Genomic DNA, 24,972 nt, shown 5'->3' with positions numbered 1-24,972 from the left:
ACGTAAGTTCTTGCCCCTTAATACTGAAACCCAGCTTAAATAAGCAGATAAGCGAGGTAGAGTGGTTAATATTAGTCACTGGAAAACTGCTATGTAGAAAATGCTATAAACATAAATGTGTGAGGCACAGAAAATCTTTATTGCCACAGGAAGCAAGTGCATTCGTCCCACCTCACCAACAGCTTGAAGAGTCACAAAAACGTGGACATCGCACAATAAAGTGTAAGAGACTCGGGGAGAAATGGTCCCTTGGACTATATTGGCTGTAATACTGAGGTAACCAATTGACCTTGTTCAGTGAAAATACCTCTAACAAAATGAAAAAATCAACTAGTTATAACTTCCAATTCACATATACAATTCAAATAAAAATATATATTATTTGCTTTAATGTATAGCAAGTTTAATACATTAGTGTTTACAAAATAAAAACTGTATTCTACTGAAATTTTTCTTGTGCTTCCACCTTATCACTAAGCTTGAAAGACTAGAAACATAAGATAGTTAAGGAAACTTATTATGAATTTAAAGATGCAATCTGTGGGTCCACAACGAATGGATAAATATTGGAAGTTGGAAGATTACTGCATCTTTTAAAATTGTGGCTTATGAAAATCTACAAACTTGACTGTAAGACACAATTAAAAAAAACAAAATGTTTCAAAATAGATTAGAATACAGGAAACGTTTCATGAAACTACTGAGATACTAACCAGTGCTATGGCTAATATTAAAAACTGAACAGTCTATTGAAATCGTACTCATACTATTTCTATACACAGTGAACAATACAACCACAATAATCAACCTCAAGCTAGCAACAAAGTTGCAAGGTCCATAAGAAGCTTCTTCAGTGAGCAAAACACTATGGTACAATTAAAACATTTAGGAAGGGGAAAAAAGCCTTTTAACAGTATAAAAGTTGTTTACTGGCGTTTCCTACTGTAAAGTACTTCTACAAATTAAAATGAAGAAGCAATTTATATACGTGACAGTGATCTGAGACTACAGTGCAGACATTTCATCTAACATTTGGCTGACAAATTTTAGTGTAACAGATTATGACTTAATATTTTTTACAATTATGATCTAGAGCAGAACTAAAAACAAAAAAACACATACTCTCTTACACTCAGAGTCAATACACTCTTCTCAGTAATATCTGGGTTTAGATGCATCTGTAGGAAGTAGGTAAAGCTGTCAGTTATCTTCTCTTAAACCAACAGAAAAAACGTATATTGGCAGATGTATGTTGTTTTACCATTATGAATTCCAATGTGAAATTCTCGTAAGTATGCAAGTAAATTATTAACATGTAAGCACACTCCCATATATATGCACATGGTCCATTAATTAAATTGGGGGAACTAAAAACATACTGTCAAGTTAAAATAAATTTTAAGAAAAAACTGCATTCATAAATCTCAAAGGTGTAGAAAAATGAAATCGTAAAATAAATAATGAATATAGCTGTCAACTAAACTTCCATAGAAATATGCCTACAGATGTGGATGCAGTGATTGTCCACACTTGTGATGGCTGGGTGGGAAGACATTCCCTAGTGAAAGCATCTAGTCTCTCTGACTTCTCTACATAGAGAAGACTTTCTGGATATAAAATAGTACTTAATCTGTTACAGCCTTTGTTAACAGCCGCCATCTTTGTAACATGTAGGGTTAACTTACTGTGTCTTAATCTATTTAACACATTCTGAAATATCAATGTTTAAGTCAAAGCTTTTATACATGGGTCCACTTATTTCAAGTTCTCTGTCCAAGCAATAGCTTCCTATCTTTGAAACATCTTAAGTAGCTATTAATACAATCTAGGTCAACTAGTTTAAGATATATTTTCTACTCTATTGCTCATCTTTTTAACTTTCCTCCACTCAAGTATTTATTGTGTAAACGTGCATTGATAACCAGATGTTATATGACTGAATGCTAAAAATTTCCTGTTAAACAAAATCAGTTTTATCAAATATTAAATCCACAATATTTTCCTTGGCTTAAACTGAGTATTCGCTTTCTATTTTTCCACAATCATTGCAATCTTGCCAATAACTACATCACTTAAGCTTTCTTTTTCACAACTGCAGGCAAAGATTCTAAACTCTGACATATATTTACGTTAAACACACAAAGTAGACAACAAAATTTCAAGTAAAATAAACTGTATCCACATCTATTAGACCAAACAGGTCTCAACATCTAGATTTTACTTCTATAAATTACACAAATACATTGTACATTCTTAAATAATGAATGCTTACAATATTGATTTGTAAGCCTTTCCATATAAAATGACTTAACACAGGAATGTGAATGAATCAATATTACTGTTATAGATTGCAACACTCTTGATTTTCTCTTTTGTGGCTGTTGTTTTATCTTCCTGGTTTCCACAGACTACCGTACCAGTCCTTTTGCTTTGGCTATGAAATCTGTTTGAGCTGAATGAGGCAACACTGGTTATTAAGGCTTATTTCTATGATGGAGTATTATCCTTAAATCTGATGCCATTTCCAGAGAACGGTGAGAGAAATCACAGCTATCTTGAATCTTCAGGCTCTGTTTTGATGACTTTCTTTTCTAAGGTAAAAGCTGAATGAGGGTAGTCTTTTAAAATCCCAAGGCTCTCTACATAAAAATGGAAACAAAGTAAGTTGATATTTTAATCAATGGACTACAAAAATCAAAGTTTTAAAACAAACCCCCAAACTCCATATCAAATAGTATCAACTATTCATGATTCTGTAATTCCATGCAAAATTTTTGTTCATAGAGCTGTTAAGAGCTTGGATTCTGGATTTAAATTTCAACTCTGCCAATTACTAGATGTATACATATAGTATACATATGTATACTATACATATATGTATAGATGTATACATCTCTGGGCAAGTTATACACCTCTCTAAGCCTTAGTGTCTTCATTTATAAAACAGGAATAGTATCTACATAAAGTGGCACGAAAGTTAAATAATGAAATGCACATAAAACATTTAGCATACAGAATATATTAATTTTTATTTAATGCTTGATCCAACATGATAAATATATAAAAGGAAGCTGATTATTCATAAATAACTGTTACTGGTTAAAATATTTACCATCAATGAAGGAATCAGACTGAAAAATATCTTCATAACCTTGGAACTATTTTTTAAAGTTCTTCTGACAATGACATATTAAGGTAGGAGAAATAGGGATAAAATAATGAACACTATTTTCATGAGAAATCATTCCATGGAGTTCTATGTGTACAGTTATTTCAACCATATACAAACACTACAGAATAACAATCAAATGTAACCTTTATGTAAAGTACAAATACTGGGAGATATGTACACACACATATACATGCAAACGTCCATATCACATACACTCACACCTTGGATTCTAGAAAGTAATCAATACTAATAGCTTATCTGAAATTAAATAGCTCAATTTATGAATCCTCTCTATCTAAACAGAAGGGGATTTTAAGTTCCACGTAAGAGTAGTAAAAGAAAAGTAGCTACTATTTATTGAATTCCTGCTGGCTGGAACAGATAGTGTACGATGCAGGTACACTATCTTGTTTAATCCTCATAACTACCCTACGAGGCAGAAATTACTTCTCTTTTACCAATGAAGCAACTGAAGGACGAGTACTTAAGTAACTCAGTCAGGGTCACTCAGTCAAGTATTGGTGCTAAGATCTGGACCCAGGCTTGCACTATATGAAACCTGTATTATTCCTATTCAGTTAAAAATAAAGAATAAGGTGGCCGGGCACAGTGGCTCGCACCTGTAATCCCAGCACTTTGTGGGGCCGAGGCGGGCGGATCATGAGGTCAGGAGACTGAGACCACGGTAAAACCCTGTCTCTACTAAAAATACAAAAAATTAGCCAGGCGCAGTGGCGGGCACTTGTAGTCCTAGCTACTCGGGAGGCTGAGGCAGGAGAATGGCGTAAACCCGGGAGGAGGAGCCTGGAGTGAGCCGAGATTGAGCCACTGCACTCCAGCCTGGGCGAGAAAGCGAGACTCCATCTCAAAAAAAGAAAAGAAAGGAAGAAAAGAAAAGAAAGAAAGGAAAGAAAAGAAAGGAAAGAAAGGAAGGAAAGAAAGGAAAGGAAGAAAGAAAGAAAGGAAGGAAAGAAAGGAAAGGAAGAAAGAAAGAAAAAGAGAAAGAAAGACGCTTTTTCAGGCATTTCTTCATTCGGTTCTACCTAAAAACCTAGATCAATTATATCTCTATGTAATATATCTCCATGAAATATGTAAATATGCCCCATGATGAGACACATGATCAATGTAATTGGAGTATTCCTGTTACATAGAGTCTTCTAAGGAATATAAATTGGTAAAAAGTCGTTTTTTGTTCGTTTTTGAAAAAACTTTAAAGATCACTTTTTTTGTGTTATGGAAAACATGAGACCAGGATGTCATCTTTTTAGGATAATTTCAATTTCCCAACCTCCCCTTGACATTATTAAAATGGCTACAATCAAGTATGCAATAGCATGCTTTAAAGTCACAGTACCAGAACATTATTTAGAACTCGTCTTTTTAGCATCTGCTACCAAGAGTATGATCTAAAATTGAAAGACATAAATGCTCTTGATAACACTTTTTTTCTAGTAAATACACAATTCATTCTATCTAGATAACAGATGTAAAGTCAGGTTTAATCCTAATGCTTGTAAAACTACATTTCCCGCTGACTTACAATGCAAATTTGGAGCTATTTATTTGGCTTTAGCTACCTCATCTATAAAATCAGTGACTTTGATTAAGTGACTCCTAAAGTTACTTTAACTCAAAGACTTGAATGATAACAGATTCTTTCAAATTGTGCTGGTCTCTAATGCTTTAACTAGGTCTAACTCACTTTACTTGGATAAAAATATGTAAATATCTAACTATGATAAGGAGCTGCTCATCCTTTTATGGAATTCAGTTTACTTCTGAAATATGAGTATCACCTCCAAAATACATCTGCATGAAAAGTCTAGATTTTGATACACAAGGTTTTCTCACTGTCAAAGCAAACATGTAGTCCATCAATTTCATATTATGTTATTGCCAAAAAAGGTAGTAACACAACTCAAACCAGCCATTTATTATTAAACTTTCATATAAACATCACCATTCATATAATGGCTAATCAAAGTAATCTCAACTTTCATGAGTTTTCCCTGTCATTGTTCGGAATATGAAGTTTGCAAAAAGACTAGTGAGAGCAGCCAGTGTTATGGCAATCTACCACTTCCAAGGGGAGAAAAACTGACAATTGAGCATCCCTTATCCAAAATGCCTGGGACCAGGAAGTGCTATGGATTTTGAGCTTTTTCAGATTTTGGACTATTTGCATTACACCAAAGGTTCAGCATCCCAAATCTGAAATGTTCTAATGCGGGTTTCCTTTGAGTGTCATTCTGACACTCAAAACATTTTGGATCCTGGAGCATTTCGAATTTTCCAGTTAGGGATACTCAACCTGTAGGAACACTGTCAGTAATGACTTTTTTTTTTTTTTTTTTGATGGGGGAGGAAATAGAACAGAATTTAAAGATGCTTTTATTCAAGTGTTACCCTCTCATCATATAGCACGTTCTCACCTGATGAGTGGGACTTTGCCTCACTGGGGTAAAGTCTGCTCAGCTCCCCATCCACCACAAAATGATGGGGTTGTCTGTTCTGTAAATTAGGCATTCGGAGATTCAAAGGTCTTTCTCCTAATGAAAAGAAAAAAGAAATATGCATAATATTAAAAACATACCATGGTTTTTCTTAAAAATAAATTTTGCCTGAACACTCCTTAGGAAAAAAGTGAGGAGAGTCAACAAGCACTGAAGAATTTAAATAAGACTTGGAAAAAACATTTTAAATAATAATTTAAGAGGAAAATGGCAAGTCATTTCATGCCAGTCCCAAGGTTTACAATTCTGCCAGGATATTTTTAAGAGCTAAACAAAAGACTGAGAATTCCTGTGAGCATTCCAGTTTTGGCATATAATACATCTCCTCTATAAGGCATTTTCTTACTAGAGCAACCATTTTACCAAGGCATGTCATTTAATCATATAATAACAAGTACTAGAAAGACACAGAAGGCTTCAAGCCAATTAAAGATTAAAAAAAAAACTACAGCAAAATCCGTGAAAAAACAGATTTAGCACAAATATGGGAAAAAATTATATACCCAATCATGTTGTCATGTACTGAAATCCATCACATTAGCAAATTGTCACCCCACACTGAATTATCCTGGTGTCACAAATTAGAGTCACCAAATCTTTAATAATTGCCTTTGCTTCTTAACTGTTAAGGATAATTGGAGAAGTTAAACAAGACCTCAACTCAGAGGTTCCTGTAATATTTTTAAAAGGAAGAACTTTCTTCTCTTCCAGTACTCTGATGTGTTGACACATGTAATATTTCAGTCCATGGCTGGAGAATCCTTGTTAAGATGGTATCCTTACCTAGGAATCCTTTTATTTTTTTACAATAATAACCACTCTCTAGAAAAGTATAACAATAATATATAAAAAGGAGGCACTATAAAATTATTTTTTTTCTTCAAACACTTATTACTATTTGAAACTAGAGGATATATAACCTGTACATCTCCCTCCACTACATGTAAGCTCCAGGTAAACAGGGATTTGTTCCCTGCTGCATCTTCAGTGCCTAGGAGAGTGCCTGGCACATAGGAATTGCTAAAAAAATAAAATGCCTGTTGGTTGGGTGAATAACAATGACTTGGGATTTTCTTTATGTGAGGATGTGAAAAGAATGAAGTACTTTTTAGAATGGTAAAAACACTCACGAATCACATGGCTTTCTAAACCTGAGCTGTACTCTGTCATAACACTTTAGATGCAGTCACCATATTCTTTTAAGAGCCAAATGCTGTAAATTTCACAAACTTGTTTTTGAAGTCTAAAAAAATATGAAGTTTTGGTCATTTAAAAAGGATAAACATCTCTCCCGGAATCTGCTTCTTCGGGGAAAATAATCTGTACTGTTGACATCTCACATTCCCACCAACCCCTACAAAATAATACATGTCAATCTCAGGTGCCAACTGCTTAAAGATTAAAAAATTTACAAATTAAAATTTGCAGGATAAATTATCTTTTTAGAAAAATGAAGAATTCAAAAAATAATTTTGATAAGAGAACCTGTAAAATAATCTCTACAAAATATCGTAATTTAAAAATCAGCCACTGTCTTCTGTTTCTCTTTGAAGTGCACATAGTGGCCCTAAAGGCATAGGATATTCTAAAGATGTACCTTGTCCATCTGAGTTATCGGAAGTCAAGCCGTTAGGACTGTGCTCTTCTGAGCTCTGCCTGTAAAGCCCTGCAGACAACCTCCTCTCGGCATGCTGCAGTCTCTCATAGCCAGCTTGATTGCAAAGGAACTCCATCTGCTTTGCCATCACCTTTTCAGGCTGCTAGTAAGTAAAGCAAAAATCAAATCAGTAACTGAAACATTCTAGATTTTTTAATGGTTTAAAGATGCCAATTTCAGACTCCAGCAAATATATTTAGTATTCATTAAAATTAGTTCACACTTCATGTGGTATACAAATTCCATAAATATGCATAGATGTCTATATCATCATGTTAAAACATAAAAGGCTGGATATTGTACAAAAGATAAAAGCTTTCTTCTCAATTCTTTCAAGAGAATTCCATGTCAGCTCAAAAGCAACATAACCTTAGCTTTGTTTTCCAAGGTACTAAGTCCTTTAAAGGATTTTTTAAAACAGAAATCTAAAAGCAACAGCAACATCTGCTATAAACTACTTCTAACACTTGGGGCGAAATCTTGGCATTTTTATTTTAGGATCTGGCAGTACACAGACTCTGATATGATGACAATATGTTTGGGGGAGAAAAGGTGTAAAACGGCTGTCTAGAAGAACAAGACAAATACACTTCCCACTAGAATTAAACAATGTAAATTATGCAGAAAAACATCAGTGCCAGTAAGCATCTCTACCTTCATCATGAAATGAAACTGCAGTATTTCCCAACCAATCATAAAAAGGCATATTTTAAATATACAATTAGTCAACTGACATATAAATTTATCTCTGTATGTGTTTTATAAGTTCCTTTTCAATGCACTGCTCTAAATTACTTATATGTGATATTCAGAGCAGTGTATTTGTGGTATTTTGCCAAGGAGATAATAGTCAAAATGCACAGATATGAATCACTACCATGCTATATAAGAGAGTAGGACAAGAAAGCTGCTATATAAAATTGGTTACAAAATGCCCTGATTCACAATGTAAAAATCAGTAGGTAAAATATATTAATTCACAGAATAAACATGATAAACACACTATTTTTCTGAGTGCATATAAACCAAATCAAAAGTAACTACAACTTCATTTCATTTGAACTTGTTACTAAATTGACAAAATTTAAATAAGCATATCTGAGGTAAAAAATGTATTTTTCATCCTAACATGAAAAAAACAAAACTTAGCAGTACTAAATTTGATCAAAAGCAACTTATTACAAAGAAGCTGTTCAACAGGAATAAAAGCTTACAGTGCTTTCTAAAAGATGATGTTTGCAGAAAGCATTTTAAAATTTTAATTTCAGTATACAGACAAAATTAAATAACTTAATGGCAAAAGCACCTGAAGCCACATATTCATTTAACAGTTTTTCAATAAATATGAATTTAAAAGATTTAACAATAATTACAATGTTGACTATTAATATTTTATTGAGAACTAGTATTATTTTATCTCAGAGTTGTATTACACACAGCCATGGTCAACATGGCTGGTTTTCCTGATTATCAAACTGTTTAAGTTTTCTTGAGTAGAGAATCTGTCTCACTTCCTACAAAACTACAAGAATAAATAAGTAGCACCATATCAGATTCCGTTCATAAACTGAATCAAACCAAGTTGTTATTGCTTTCATGTTGATACAGCTGTGGCTCAGATGACGTTTTAAAAAACAAACGGAAATAAAAAGTCAGGCCTCAGATACTTAAAACTGAAGCTAGTTGAAGTAGTCATTTATTTTTTAACCTTCAGATACTATTATGGAGTAATAACTGGGAGTTTATGTTACCTGTGAACTAAGAGCTGCAAGTTCTTCACTCTTAGCTCTAGCCTGCTGGAAGAGTGTTTGCACAGAATCCTGGAAATCTGGAAACCCATCCTGTGGGTCAAATAAGAAGTCCTTTATATTTAGAGTTTGTAAATAATAAAATATTATCAAAAACTTGAAAATAAAGCAAACTCTTAATCTCACTACCTGAATAATCATGATTAAGATTTTAATGGTTATAAAATCTTTCATTGGTTATAAAATATTTCATTTCAGCCTTTTATGAAACATACATTATTTTTCTACAGCTGTAACTTCAGTAGAAACATAAATAAGATGAAAAATGTCATCATTCCTATTGTTTTACACTGGAAAGAAGGCTTTATGATCATTGATAATAATGGTTATATAACATTTCACCTAGGCTGGGTGCAGTGGCTCACACCTGTAATCCCAGCACTTTGGGAGGCCAAGGTGGGCAGATCACCTGAGGTCAGGAGTTCGAGACCAGCCTGTCCAATATGGTAAAACCCCATCTCTACTAAAAAAAAAAAAAAAAAAAAAATTAGCTGGGAGTGGTAGCACACGCCAGAAATCCCAGCTACTAGGGAGGCTGGGCAGCTACTTGGGAGGCTGAAGCATGAGAATCGCTTGAACCCAGGAGGCGGAGGTTGCAGTGAGCCGAGACTGCACCACTGCACTCCAGCCTGGGTGACAAAGGGTGATAAAGTGAGATTCTGTCTCAAAAAAACAAAAACAAAACACACAAAAAACATTTAACCTAGGGGGGGGTTTGATTAGCCACTATCCTCACATTGGACATTTTTTATTCTTTTACTAATTTTTGGTTTTATGAAAAACACTGCAAAAATATTTTCATGGAGATAGCATTTTCGATAGCTTAGATTATCTACTACAAAAGATTCCCAGAAGCAGAATTACTGCAGAGATGATATTTTTGTGCCTTATGTACTTTCGTTAAACCTATAGAGGGCCTTTACTAGTTTATCATACCACAAGCAATACATGACAATTTCCTTGTCAGCACTAAGAATTCTTGTTTTCTTAATTTATGCCAATTTATCTATACTTTTGATACTCAAAAATCATTTAATTTTTATATGCCTGTTTTATATGCTATAGTTGTACATACTTTTATTTTGTGATTTCAACTGTTGCTATAAAGTTTAGAGAAATTCTGCTTCAGAAATTTGGTTCAGTACTCAAATCTACCCTCTAATTTTTCTAAAAGTTTGATTTGTTTTTTAAATTTAACCCTCTGACCTATCTGAAATTAATTTTGTTACATGAAATGTGGCTAACGATCCAAACTAAATGTTCTTTAAAGTGCTAACCAATAATCCCAACCTGAATTGCTCAAGGATTCCTTCATGTTGGCTTGTGATTTCACCTTTATCATATCCTATGACAGGAAATGGAGCTTTGGAATTCGAAAGGCCTGTCACCACTCACTAGCTATGTGACCACTGGATGAGTAACTTAACCTTTCTGAACTTCAGTTTCCTTATAGGAAAATTGAGGATAGGAGAACCTATCTATTAGGATTGTTGTGAGGACCAAATGAGATAAAGCAAGTGAGATAATGCCTTCAGCATGTAATAATTACTAAATAGGTAGGTATATCAATACATACTAAATTCCTATAATAAATAGGGCCTACCTGGGGGCACTGGATAATACTTCAACTTAAATTACTTTCATTTTATACTTGGTATTCCACCTACTTTTTTCAAGGTTTTCTTTTTTTGACTGTTTATTGCTCATGATCATTATAACTACAAAATATCATGACAGCATGGTTTTAGTAACTTTAGTGAAACCTCCTAAAGGACTCCTCACAGAAATTAGCATTTACAATTAAACTCCAAAACATTATTTCTCCCCTTCTTTGATAAGCTATATATTTGCAGCAGAGGGCAAATCCTTAAAAACCAAAGTTCTTACAATACACAGCAGAAAAAGATGGAATAATGTAATAATAAAATATTTTACCTTATTTGGGATATAAGATAGTGGTTCAAAAATTTTCCCCCATCAGGGTCTTTTCAATAAATTATTTCTCCACTGCAGATTTCTTTCAAATATTTTATCTATCAAAATACATTCCCCAAGTAATAACTAATTTGCTATTTTTAAAATTCAAAGACATGATATAGAGCCAAGAGCTAATAAACTTAACGTCTTAAGATGGTCCTATGTAGCTTTATCATGGGCCAGTATGTAATTAGCACTTTTGAAGTGTTGAAAATAGCCACTCTTCTAGGTTTCCATGTTGGCTCACAGATGTGTATGGAACATAATCATAAAATAAGCTAAAATGAACTTCATATAAGTGTATACAGTCCAAGCTAAATCCAAAGTTCACTTTTTCTTAGCCATTCCAGTTTTCTTATAAATAAGTTTTCTTATTTATTTAGACTGAAAAATCCAACTTTCTCTTTAGCAAAGCCCCACCCCACTGGAACTGCTTAAGTTCTCAAGTTCAGTGAGGTAAGCTAGTAGAAGAGTTAGAACAACTTCAATATGAGCGGTTATCATTTTCCAGGGGTCTACAATATACCAGTCCCTATGTTCTATATTTTATGTTCATTATTTCATTTAATCTTCATCACAGACAAGACTGGGTTTCCTTTTTTTTACAGCTACAACACTAGCTTCAAAGCTTATGCTCAGTCCATAAATTCAGAGTTACTACCTTTATGAAACTCACAAGAACACAGGCATTTCTATAAACAGAAATTATAGCTCTGTTTTTCATAAGCTGGACGGGCTTTAACTATATGACTTGCAGAGTTCAAAACCCAACTCTACTACTTATTTGCTGTGATACTGGGTAGATTATTTCATCTCTCTGTGTCTATTTTCTCATCTATAAAATGGGGATAACAATAGTACTTAACTTGCAGAATCATTTTAAGGAAGCAGAAAATTCATGAAAAATGCTTAACACAGTGCCTGGCCCACAGGAATTACTTGATAAATGTTTGTTACTGATATCTGTTAAGTTCATCCAAAAAGCCACCAGATTTAATCAGAGTAAAGCATCACACTGGGGAAAAAAGAGAAATTTTATGGACAATTACAAAGTATAGACATCTTAGAGAAGGAAGAACTCAACATTTAATACTAAAATCAACCAGAGAATATTAAGAACATTCGTGGGGAACTATCTCAGTGAAAAGAACACTGGAAATCTAGAAACATGTGTTTATACATTCAACAAAAATGTCGCATCCACCCAGCTGATTCATACACTGTACTCAATATGGGAATACAATGTCAAACAAGATGGCCATGCCTCAGGCGCTCCTGACAACACAGTCCAGGGAAGGAAATGGACGGAGACCCAGAGCACAGCAGAGGGCGCTGTGGCAGAGCAGCCATCCCAGAGGCCAGGGTGTCTAGGCTGAGAGTTCTAAAAGAAAGCAGCTGGTACAGATGCCTGGAGGCAAAAAGAACAGGGCACACTCTGGGAAGCCGGAAAATATTCAATATACACTGAAAAAGAGGGAGTGGTGAGGGAAGGTGGAAACACAGGGCCAGATTCTGTAAGCCCTTGTAAGCTATGTTAAGAATTTTAGATTTTATCTTAAATACAAAGAGAAGCCATTGAAAGTCTCAGGGAAGAGACTGATCGGATTTGCATTTCAGAAAGCCCATCACATGTGAATGTGATGGGGAGAATGTACGCGGAGGAGGGGAGTTCAGGGTGGTGACAGGGACACTGGTTAGAGGGCTGCTGGTGAAGGCCCAGCCCTGGACAGTGGCAGGTGCCGCAGAAATAAGGCAACTGAGAGTTTGGTTATGACATTCTCTAGAATAAGGAACTCAAGACCACGAGGTCTGGGAGGGGCCAGAACACTGATGAATTCGGTTGAGCTCATTTGCTAGTGAGACCTCCGTGTGTAGATAAGCCAGGTAAGCAGGGGCAGTGAGTTTGGAGCTTGGGGTAAAATCAAGGCTGGAGACCCAGATTAGAGGGTTATCAGTTCATCAGCAGAATCCGAGTGGAGTGCACCAATCAGAATCCCCATGAGCCCCAATGCCTCAATACTGTTTCTGGAAGAACTTGCAGGAGAAAGGTATGATCTAGTCATTTCACATTAGGAACCAGCTGTGTGATCTCAGGCAAAAAAGTAAACCTCATTATTTCCAGTGATCCAAATTTTTAAATTAGGATTACACCACCTGTGTATCTGCCCACTGGAAGTTTGTGGGGATTAAATAAAGTAACGCAAATAAGTGAACCTTGGAAAAGTACACATTGCCATACAAATACATGGTGGCACTAAAGTCAGGATTATTCAACCATAAGAATACTGAAAAAGCTGGATGGGGGAACCTCAAACTCTACATGTGAAAGTTGCTAGAAAATGGACACTATTCCACCATTAATAAAGATAAATAAAAGCCTAAAATAAGTAATAAATAACAATATCCAAAGTAATCAGTGATTTCTCTGCAACTGAGCACATTAGTCATTATTTACTCCTACAGTCTTGACAGTTCACTGTGGATGGAAAAACTACAAAATCGAGTAGCTATCACTGCATGTCACATAAAGTAGATTTAAGGTCCCCAAAATATATGACTTAGAAATAAAAGTAAGAACATTCCCAAGAAACTGGTCTCTTTCACATTATGTGTGGTGCACAATTTCGTTATGTCTCGTAAGCTTGTTTCCCAGGCACCAGCTAGCTGCACCATGCTATGAGCAATCTATCTCCATGTCATATGTTTGGCTGATGCCATTAATCACAGTGTTTCCTTGCTGACGAGACTCTGGGTCTGATCACTGAGAAAATAAAAGCTATGGGATGGAGGCTGGTGCATGACCTAATTACTCTCATCCCATTGGTCTCCATCCCCATGCCTCCTCATCCTTTCTGCCGAACACTAGCAAGCTGCTTTAAAGCCACTGCTTAGCTGTCTCTAGATGACTTGTTACAGCAGATGTTCTCAACCCCACATGTGCATTTTCCTTTTTTCTAATCACACTTTCTGTATGAATAGCATATTGTAATGCTTCTGTTTTTCTGATCCAGAGGGGAAGAGTCTACGTCAAATTAGACCAGCTTTCTTTTCAACAGGCTTAGTAGCAGCGTAGGTGGATATTCTGAACCTCTTTCCTCCCCCTTCCTTGCTCTCCCACCCCCACCTTGCTGGAACTGCTAGCAGATGTTTCCTTTAGGTCTTTCTTCTTCAAGCCCCAGTTCTCTGACTTCCTGGGCTCTATTAACAAATCTCATTTCTTTCATCCACTTATCTCTGAATGCTTTGCACCTCTGACTCCCACAGGGTCAAGAATGCTGTCATTTCCCATCTCTGCCCAGTCTCCAGCAATTTCAGCGAATGAAGAAAACTCAAATGAGAAACAGCACTCAGTCCAGTTAGTCAGCTGCCATCACCAAGTCTGAGACTGTAGCTTTATATATCCTTCCTCCCTTCTAAGATGTTACTTATAACATTGGAGTTAATAACAAATTTGTTCATGGAACTGAATGTGTTCTTAATGAAAAAGAAAGGTTACTAATTGAATTCACTTTTAACTAACATTTTAAAAAATTTAGGAGAAGACAAGAGAGCCAGGGACTTTGGCTCTTGATTTTTCATTTCCTTGAATGAGCTGTCAAGCCACCTTAAATATGTTCTTTCATAGGTAGGACATAAGGAAATCAAACTAATTTTTCTGATTTACTCTGTGTATCTTCCCAACACAAGGTTTTTACTCATAAAAAATCAGCATATCAAACGAAAATTTCTTATATTTAAATAGTTTGCAATTTACATTGTTAAATTTTCTACTCAAAACTTGTAACTGTTTACTACATAAAATTTCTTGGATTAGAAAATAATAACTGCCACTATCCACCCTTTTCAAAGACTACCAGTCCTGCACACATTTCGCCCTTCACACGGTACTAGGAGGAAAGGTATAACCCCAATAGTGTTTTTTTCACAGGTAAGATGCTTTGTGAATAATCATTAGCACCTAGGAAGGTGGTACTGCTTTGACATTCAGGAATCAGACATAGATAGGAAGCCCTGGCTCTGCTACTGGATAGCAGTTTGGCAACACAGGTGAAGATACTGAGCCTGTCTGGGTCTCTCCTTGGCTGTAAAATGGAAATCATAAAGCCTCCACATAGGTTAGACAAGAATGTTTGTGATAATGAATTCCAAATGTCTAGTAGGGACTGATACAAAATAAAAGCAATACAAAGTAGCAATTTTTACAATTGCCCCAGAATGAGAAGATTTAATTAGATCTAATTCAAAAGATAAGTAAGAATAAACAAAATCTATTTTCATTTCAGCTGAAAGTGGACTCATAGAGGGCTGTGTTCCAGTGGACATGTTATTCATTCCGTCTAAGCAGAAGGATTCCAACCTCACTTACTAACTAGCTGAAGAAACGTTTCCCTAGAGATTTCATTCCAAATGGTAGGTTCCCTAAGGCACACCTAAGCTAGCAGGCGATCTTTTTCTCCATGTCCATCTCAAATATTCTAGGAATTAAAGTTCAAAATCTGTTTTTTAATGTTTAACATACCCTGTAAGGAGGAACACTATTTAAGGACAACAGATTATCTTGATTACTTCTATGCAATGTGTATACTGCTATTTTTTTTTAAATCAAATAAGTAACTAACTATCCTTTAAGGGGGAACAACCTACTACATAAATAAGAGCTTTCCAGGTAGAAAAATCAGACAAGTCAATGAATTATAACTTCATTCCACCCAAGCCTTCATGTATAGATCAGGAAAACACAGTATTTAGGAACGAAAGATCTTACTGAGCTTGAACAAAGCACTACTTGTATTAGTGTACCCTAATGCATTAATAATGACAAGCAAAAAAAGTTTCTCTTTCCTTTACATGTCAAATTATTTTGATGTTATCTGCTCAACATTACATTTCTTTTTGTTCACTGTAAAAATTATGTTTTTAAGATGGAAAAAGCCAGCAATCTGGCACGTATGCTTATTGTTATAAAGGATTTTAGAACGCTTAAAGATTTGAAAAAAGAGAAAAACTTGTCTCATTAGTTTGGGCTTTGTAATTAGAAATCTGTTACACTTTAAAATGGGCTAAGCTTAAGTTTATTTGTACGTTACTTAAAAACTTTTTTTCCTTTGTTTGAGACAAGGTTGTGCTGTGTTGCCTGGGCTGGAGTGCAGTGGTGCAGTGATTCTCCCACCTCAGCCTCCTGATTAGCTGGGACTACAGGCGCATGCCATCATGCCTGGCTAATTTTTTTAAGGATGGGGTTTTGCCATGTTGCCCAGGCTGGTCTCAAACTCCTGGATTCAAGCAATCCACCTGCCTCAGCCTCCCAAAGTGCTGGGATTACAGTCATAAGCCACCATGCTCAGCCTTGTATATTACTTTCTTTAAATAGAAAATAACAAGCTGAGAATCACAAGAGAAAGACTCAAATGAAATAAGAGAAAAAGTATGTTAAAAGAATTCTAAATTCTTTCTAGTTTTATTTATGAGGTCCTTTGTGTCAATCACATTCCCTAGACAAACTTATTGTTCTCTAAACATGCTTAGTATTTTCTTACCTCTGTCTCTGCCCATGCTAGTCTATCTTTATAATGCCACCCCAATCCCCTCCCCACATCGCTACCTTTTGAAATTCTACCCTTCTTTTAAAAACCCAGCTCGAATTACACCTTCCCAATAGTCTCCCCTGATCTCCTCTCATACCAGAAATTCTCCCTCTCCCCAGAAGCCATATAGAAGGTAGACATAAAGCACCAGTACTTGGTGAAAAGTTTTAAGGGAGTGGTAACTTTATACAGCCAGTACTATCTACTCTACCTCATAACAGCTTCCAGAAATAGTTCTGGTATCTCAAATTTGACTTATAGTACAGCACAGACAAGGATTCATACCAATACTATATATTTTGCAAAGGATTACACCATCTACATGTGTAGGTATACATACACACAAGACACACACATGTTCAGGAGATACTGATGACCTGCAATACACAAGTGCTTTTTAAGAAAGAGGAACAGAACAAAATTAAAAACAAACCAACAACAAAAAAGTGAGCCACTGTCCTAAATTCAAAGGTGTAGTTACTACTTATTTCTGGGAAACGAAATCAAGAGTCTAGTGTCTATAAAAGCATTTAAAGAAGCCTGGGGCCGATTGTCGCTTGTCTTATTTAGGAAGGGTTAGAAGAGTTATTCACAGGGAAAAGTAACACTGATTATCTTAATTTTGAATCCAGAGCTGTTCAAGTGGCTTTGTGACCTCCAGTAAACCAATAAACTAACCATATAGAACTATAACTCAAGTATCTCTAGTGGAGTATATTTAAAGGAACAGAAAGGTCATATCTAATGTTACAGCCCAACACTTTGTGCTTCTAATAGGAAACTGAAAGCACTGTAATGAAATACAAGGCCTCTGAGAGGGTCAGAAAGACTTACCAATAAAACTCATCAAGAAACAACTGCAGCTCAAACAGTCCATGAGATTCATGATCACAATTTTCAATATTTAGTGACCTCTAAAGCTAGACAAGTGTGGCTTAAATGTGAGCAGCCTGAATCATGATCACACTTAGGGCCAATGGTGAAAAATAGATAGAGACGTATTTCTAGCCTAGCAACTGACTAATTTTTTGGCCCCTGGGTAGTTTCTGTGCTTTCTTTCCTCTCAACCCTCCAATGGCACATGCCTTCTTAGCAGTTTCTATGTTCACCTGCCTTTCCCTTTCAGTGGCAGTGAGTCATTAACAGCCAAATCCACAAGGACCCTCTGTTACCTGTTATCTGGGGGAGCAAGAGATAAAACATCTCACTAGTTATATCATCTTTCAATGTAGCCTTTTAGATAATTTCAACATTTTCTGAGTTAACCATCTTAAACATTATTCCAGAGCTAACAGTGAGGTAGGTTACAAATATAAGTACTTTTTTGGGGGTAGAGACAGGGTCTCCCCATGTTGCCCAGGCTGGTCTCGACCTCCTGAGCTCAAGCAATCCTTCTGTCTTGGCCTCCCGAAGTGCTGGGATTATAGGTGTGAGCCACCATACCCAGCCCACATTTCTTTTTTTAATGTGGCTTTTTGTTTTTGACAAAATACTTCTCTTCCTTGAGAACCACTGCTTTCGGATAAAGTGTTTATAAGTCAAAGATGCTTATCTGCAGCCATTCATTATTTCATTCTATAGATTTTATTAAGTGCCTATTAGGTGCAACGCTGTTACAAACTCTAAGTATACAGCAGCAGATTACAGATAAGAGACCTATTCTCATCTAATGGGGCAGACTGATAATAAATTTAAAACAAGTATCTAACAGTTTCAAATACTGGCGAATGCTATGAAAACAAACCAGGAGAATAAGCCTGAGTGTGATTTTGGGGAGAGGGTGCCCCTTTAGAAAGGGAGGCAGGGAAGTCAGGGGAAACTCGGCTGTGACTTGAAGCCATCTAAAGAAACAGAAGTCTAGGTAGGGGGAAAACAGTGAGTGCTGAGGCATAAATGAGTTTGGCATGTTCAGGAACAGAAAGTCAGTCAGTGCGGCTGGAACACAGTAAGAATGGAGAGTGTGGCAGCAGACAAGGTAGGAGATGCAAGCTGCAGTCAGATCATGTGGGGTCTTAGATCCTTTAAAAAAAAAAGTTTAGATTTTATTCCAGGTACAGTAGAAAGCCACTGAAAGGATTTAAGCAAGAAAGGGATTTATGTTTTTATAAGATAACTCTGGCTTTGATATGAATAAAGGATTACTGCCATATAGATACTCTGTAGATATAACTGATGACAGAAATTTAGGGTGGTCAAGCATAGGTTATTTGCTTTAACTTGAAATTAAATAATAGGATGGCTAAGAGAACACTGACCTCCATCCCCTGCCTAAAACAAAAAGAAAGGAAGGAGCCACCTGACCAGATTTCCACTCTGCTGCAAACTAGACTTTTTAAAAAGTATTTGTAAGAAACAATAGTTCTGAAACCATTCTATAGTTCTGAGAGTCCTAAGTATGTTTTTCTTAACTCCCACCTTACCACTTGCAAATCTAAAATCAAAAGAGCAGCCTCAACCGTGACACTCTAAAAGAGGCTTTAGTTACAGTAAAGTCTCTGTAATTTATAGCTACTAAATTATCATTTCCCTTAGATAGTTAATATAAAGAAACGAAAAGTTAGCTCCTCTGTATTTGATGACTAATGATGTAAATACAACTATAAAAGGAATGGTTTAACCCGTGAAGTTTTAAATCTGTAAGAAACACCAATTGCAAATCAACCTTTGATAAATTGACTGGACTAGTCACCACAGTTTTCTTTTAAGAATTTCCTGGGACTAGGCATGGTGGTTCACACCTGTAATCCCAGAACTTTGGGAGGCCAAGGAGGGAGGATCACTTTAGCCCAGGAGTTTTGAGTGCAAGACCAGCCTGGGCAACATAGCGAGACCACATCTCTACATGAAAAAAAAGTTTAAAAAAATTTTCCTTGGTCTGCTAATTCAAATTACTGTAAATATTGTATTTCAAGGTAACAAAATTCTATATTTTTAAAAGATTTATTGAAAGCCATTTTTCACTAGTTTATGGGACCATCTTTTTTGTCTGACTAGTTAAGATTTTGCTTGATCTTAAAACAAAAGCAAACATTATCAGCATAAGAAAATGTAACATATGACCATACCTCCACTTTAATTCTCTTTGGGGATAATTCATCTCTTTCTCCACATTTTGACCTAAGGGAAAGGGGAGAGAGAAAAAAAAAAACTTGAGAAAGTAACTGATTTTATTCCAAAGGCATCTCAGCCTATAACCTTCCACCAAAACATATACCCTGAAACTCCAACACCAGAAATGACATATTCATAATGAACATTAAAATAATGAAGAAAAGATCTTTCATCATTTCCAAGTTAACACTAGGGGAAGGTATAGATACAATTATACATTTTAAAAGGCCACTACCTAAGAACTCACCACCTCTGGCTTTGGTATGAAAGCCACTCAATAATTTTTTTTTTTAAAGATGGGGTCTCACTATGTTCAACCCAGACTAGCCACAAACTCCTAGGCTCAAGTGATCCTCCCACCTCAGCCTCCCAAATTGCTGGGATTACAGGCGTGAGCCACTGTGCCCAGCCTAGCACTTAATAAATATTTAATGATCATCACATAATGAAAAAAAAATCAAGGAGGATATCCCTTTATGGTTCAGTAGGAATAATTTAGGATAAAATGACTAAAATGACCACTTAAGATGTATGTTTATGGCTACATGAGATTAAAATGCATTTTGTCTATCTACAGAAACTACAGATGTATTTACCCTAACCCAGCAATTTCTCTGCTGGGAAAACCTATCCCAGTGGTACCTACATATATATATATAAAATGATGCTCCATCAATGGTAAGACACATAATTATTTCATGTACCACTATGAAATTAATTAAACTATGACAAGCCATCAACTACAAGTTATACTTCAATATAAAAGATTTGTTAAAATGTGAAAAAGTACATCTCAGAATCAACAAAACATATTATGTATGATGTTATTTATTGTGGTTTTACAATAAAAGACTAGACACAACCCCAGTAGCCATCAATAGGGGCTAAATGAATCACAGCACATCCACACAATTCAATACCATGCAGCCGTAAAAAAATAATGAGGGCACCTTAGGAGTCCAAGGTGGCTTCTAAATTATGTAAAAGTGTTAACATATTTTAAAGTACATTTAACTTTAAAGGAAAGGTGAGCCTAGGCACGGTGGCTCACGCCTGTAATCCCAGCACTTTGGGAGGCCAAGGTGGGTGGATTACAAGGTCAAGAGATCGAGACCATCCTGGCCAACATGGTGAAACCTCGTCTCTACTAACAATACAAAAATTAGCTGGGCATGGTGGTGCACGCCTGTAGTCCCAGCTACTTGGGAGGCTGAGGCAAGAGAATCGCTTGAACCCGGGAGGTGGGGGTTGCAGTGAACCAAGATCGAGCTATTGCACTCCAGCCTGGTGACAGAGCAAGACTCCGTCTCAAAAAAAAAAAAAAAAAACGGAAAGGTGAAGGTAAATACTAGAGGAAATGGCTAAAAATCGGTGAAGGCAGTTGCCTCTGGAACATGGAGCTGAGAAGCGGGAAGGCAGAGCACAGGAACCGTTGAGTTTCACTGTTAGCCTTACATGTTATACAACTTCTTGAACTATGGACATGTATCACTTTGATTAAAGAAAATTATTTAAATAAAGTACTCAGAAAGAAAATAGTGTATAATACAATGAAGAAAATTAAAAATCAGCGAATCAGCTCTTGATTATACAACTCCAAAAAAAAAACCTTATAAATAATCCCATAGAATGTTGCTGTATATTCTTACCCTGTTCACTTAGTCTACATGATTTTACTTGTCAGTTATAAATACGTAGGTACTGACGTAGGGCAGAAAATGAAACTGCTGTGAGTTAGGAAAAATAATGGTAATGACGGCAAATGCCTATAGTGCTGGTTTTCAAACTTAGGATGCACAAGAATGCTCTGGGATGCTTGTGAAAGTTCAGATTCCAGAGTTCCATCCCCAAAGAATGTGATTGATTAGGGCTGGAAAGGGTGCTCAGAATGTGAATTTTCAACAAAAACTTAGAGTTACTCTAATGCAGTGGTCATCTGCATCCAGAGAAACAGTGGCAGGCACAACACAATGCGGGCTGGAAATCGGGGTCTGTGTGGAATCAAGTGAACAAAATCAAATGGTCCTATCCTGTAGACAATGCTTAAGTAAGGATAGGGTGAAGAAAAATATGCTGTGTTTACATTAAATTTTGAAACCACCATTGCTTTTTAACATCACGTTTTATTTCAAACTTGTGTTCCATAACCCATGTGCTAGTAATAGAAGTATCTTTCAATTTTCCCTTAGATACTAGTCAATAGAGTCGTTTTACATATTCAGCTAATCTCATCAGATTCAAACACCTTGCAAAAAGGACCATTCTATTTCCTCAGAGTTCAACAAGTTCATGTAGTTAGCGGGTGTACAAATACGTCTATAAATGCTGTCTGACTAAATCCCCTCATCACACTCAAAACCAAAGTGTGTGTATGAGAGAAGAATGTTTAAAACCACTACCAGAACAATGCTATAGTAACTAGAGAATGATGCCTTTCAAAAGAGAACAGCGAGAATTAAACAACAAAAATCACCTTGGCAATGTTTTCAAAATCACTGCATTGTTTAGTTTCATAGAACAATAATCATACTTCTACTTTTTCAGAAATGCTTATATTCTATCAATAGATGATGTTTCAAACTCTACTTCTCTCAAGCAATGCAAAAATACTGACGATTAGTTAAATACTTACTTGGTGGTTCTGTAAGTATATTTATAGGTGACTTCTCGAGAAATCTGTCGAGCCAAGGCAAAAAGCTCATCTCTTCTTGTCAGCAGGGCATTATCCTTCACACAGAGTTGAGCAGCCGCTTCATTAACAGTGAGCTGGATATCCAAAACAGAGTTTCAAAATTAAGAACATTTTAATTTCATCAAAATGCAAAAGGTTTCACTTAAAATATAAGAATGTTACACCATTATATAATGGAATCATTATTCATAAAAATCAGAATGGTATTTATTCCTAATTATGCCTAATGCCGAATTTCAGAAGAAAACCAACTCATCTGCCATCTCACAGAGCCCAAATTAATCATAATAGTCATCTTGATTTTATTTATTTATATCCTTTTTTTGGTTAGATAGGAGAGTTTATAGATAACAAGGAAAATAAAAAGTAAAAAATATTCTGCAACTCGCTTATTAAAAAACCCAAAATATTAGAATACAGGATTTGCTGACACCATTTCTCTAACCAAAAATGAATGTAGATGGTCTGACAGATTTTTTATGAACTGACATGAAAATTCTTAAAAAGGAATCAAGACCATATGATTTTAAACATTTATCAAATCACTTAGTAAAAAACAGAGTTATCATATACTAGGGCTATATTGGAAAATCAAGGTGTTGGACTAATCTCTAAGATCCATCTAATTCTACCACCCTTTCATAATTCAGTAACTATTAAATATTGCCAATATAGAGTTGCTAGTTGACCAAACACTTTGTACTAAAATTTTGTTACCCTAAACACAAAATCTGTAATTGTTTAACAAACTAGAAATTTTTTCACATAATTTTGTCAATAGATATAGGAAACTGTCAAGAGGTATATCAGACTTTTTTAATATGCAAAAGATGTACTTAGCCAAGGCATGATGATTAGCAAAAAGAAAATGGGACGTGATGGCAGACAGACCTGAGGAGAGTCCTGCTTCATCATTTACCAGCTGTGACTCTGGACATGCAAAACTTTTGAGAGGCTTGGTACTTGGTATTCTGAGAGGCAAAATGGGATAATATCACTATCCCAAAAGGCTCTAACAAGATGTAGATGAGGAGACACACCTGGCATAAGGTTGTGGTTAGTGTTAACTCTTGTTTTCTTTTCATAAGAAATCAGGTACGGCAGTACCCCCTTACCCACAGTTTTGCTGTCTGAGGTTTCAGTTACCTGTGGTCAACTGGGACCCAAAAATATTAAATGAAAAATTATACAAATAAACAATTCATAAGTTTTAAACTGTGTGCCATCTCACTCTGTCTCATCCGAGTGATGAATCATCCCTTTGTCCAGTGTATCTACACTGTCTTTACTCCTGGCTGCCAGTTACTTGGTGGCCATCTCAGTCAACAGATGGACTCTTCTGATATCTCAGTACTCATGTTCCAGTTACCCTTATTTGACTCAACAATGGCCCCAAAGTGCAAGAGCAGTAATGCTGGCATATTGTTCTAATTGTCCTACTTTATTATTATTAATAGTTATTGTTGTTAATCTCTTGCTGTGCCTAATTTATAAGTTAAACTTTATCATAGGTATGCATGTATAGGGACGAACAGTATATATAAGGTTTGGTACCATTTGCAGTTTCAGGCATCCAACTGGGGGTCTTGGAATGTGTCCCTCACAGATAAGAGGGGACTACTGTAGTCACCCTTTCTCCCTACCCAGGCATCTCATCTTTATTTAGAATAATTTTTCTTACTTAAAATTTTTGAAAACAAAAATAAATAGCATGCAATCATTCCATCCAGAATGACAATATTCTAATATACATTATTCCAATATTTCAGTGTACATATAAACATTAAGTATATATGTACATACAAATTTGTAATCTACTTTTTTCAGTTACATATGCTATATTTTTCATTTCTACTGATGTATTAAGGCAGAGACGTGGCTTGTTTACATTAGCATCTGGCATGGGCTGGAAGTTCAATATATATCTGTTGACTGATGAATGAATTGAAAAATCCTTTATAATATCACTTTTACTACCCACACATACAATATTCCATTGTAGAAAACAACCATATATTATTTAAACTACCTTCGCTCTGGACATCAAACTACCTCCAGTTTTCCATGAACTATTTTAACAAAAGCTGCATAAGAGATTCTTAAATGTGTACCTTTGCACACATATCCAATTATTTCTTTGCAATAAATTCCTACAAATAGACCAGTTAGGTCACAGGGTATACTAAAATTTTAAGAAATTTATACATTCCACCTAACTACCCTCAGAAAAGTTGCTCTAAATCATAATGCTGTCAATAATTACATGATGAGTCCATTTCCTACAATCTTGACCAACACTAGTTATTATCTTTTTAAAACTTTACCAATTTTATATTTCTAAAACAGCATTTGGTTGTAATTTGCATCCCTTTGACTATGAAACTAAAGCTTTTTCTTACATCTTTGACTCATTACAATGTTTCATGTTCTTAGAACTTCAGGAATTCTTTATTA

General features: G+C 35.6%; 1 protein-coding gene across 12 annotated transcripts in view; it reads right to left on the bottom strand.

The window, feature by feature from the left end:
* Positions 1-118: 118 nt before the first annotated feature.
* The window catches only part of NAB1 (NGFI-A binding protein 1), a 44,201-nt gene continuing 19,347 nt past the window's right edge, over positions 119-24,972 (bottom strand). For 9 of the 12 annotated variants that reach the window (XM_034954689.3, XM_034954686.3, XM_003825282.6 and 6 more), the window contains 6 exons: positions 22,459-22,592; positions 19,781-19,832; positions 9,097-9,186; positions 7,286-7,448; positions 5,608-5,724; positions 119-2,639 (listed from right to left, as the gene is read on the bottom strand). In XM_034954689.3, coding sequence (XP_034810580.1) covers positions 2,551-2,639; positions 5,608-5,724; positions 7,286-7,448; positions 9,097-9,186; positions 19,781-19,832; positions 22,459-22,592 — 645 coding nt within the window. In that variant the 3' untranslated portion in view covers positions 119-2,550. The remainder of the gene's footprint in view (positions 2,640-5,607; positions 5,725-7,285; positions 7,449-9,096; positions 9,187-19,780; positions 19,833-22,458; positions 22,593-24,972) is intronic. The other 3 variants (XM_055108888.2, XM_034954687.3, XM_055108890.2) reach the window with 1 other exon arrangement.

Source organism: Pan paniscus, chromosome 13 (genome assembly GCF_029289425.2).
Source record: "Pan paniscus chromosome 13, NHGRI_mPanPan1-v2.0_pri, whole genome shotgun sequence".
Classification (NCBI taxonomy): domain Eukaryota; kingdom Metazoa; phylum Chordata; class Mammalia; order Primates; family Hominidae; genus Pan; species Pan paniscus.
Note: the sequence above shows the minus strand (reverse complement) of the source record. Positions and strands in the feature narration are given on the sequence as shown.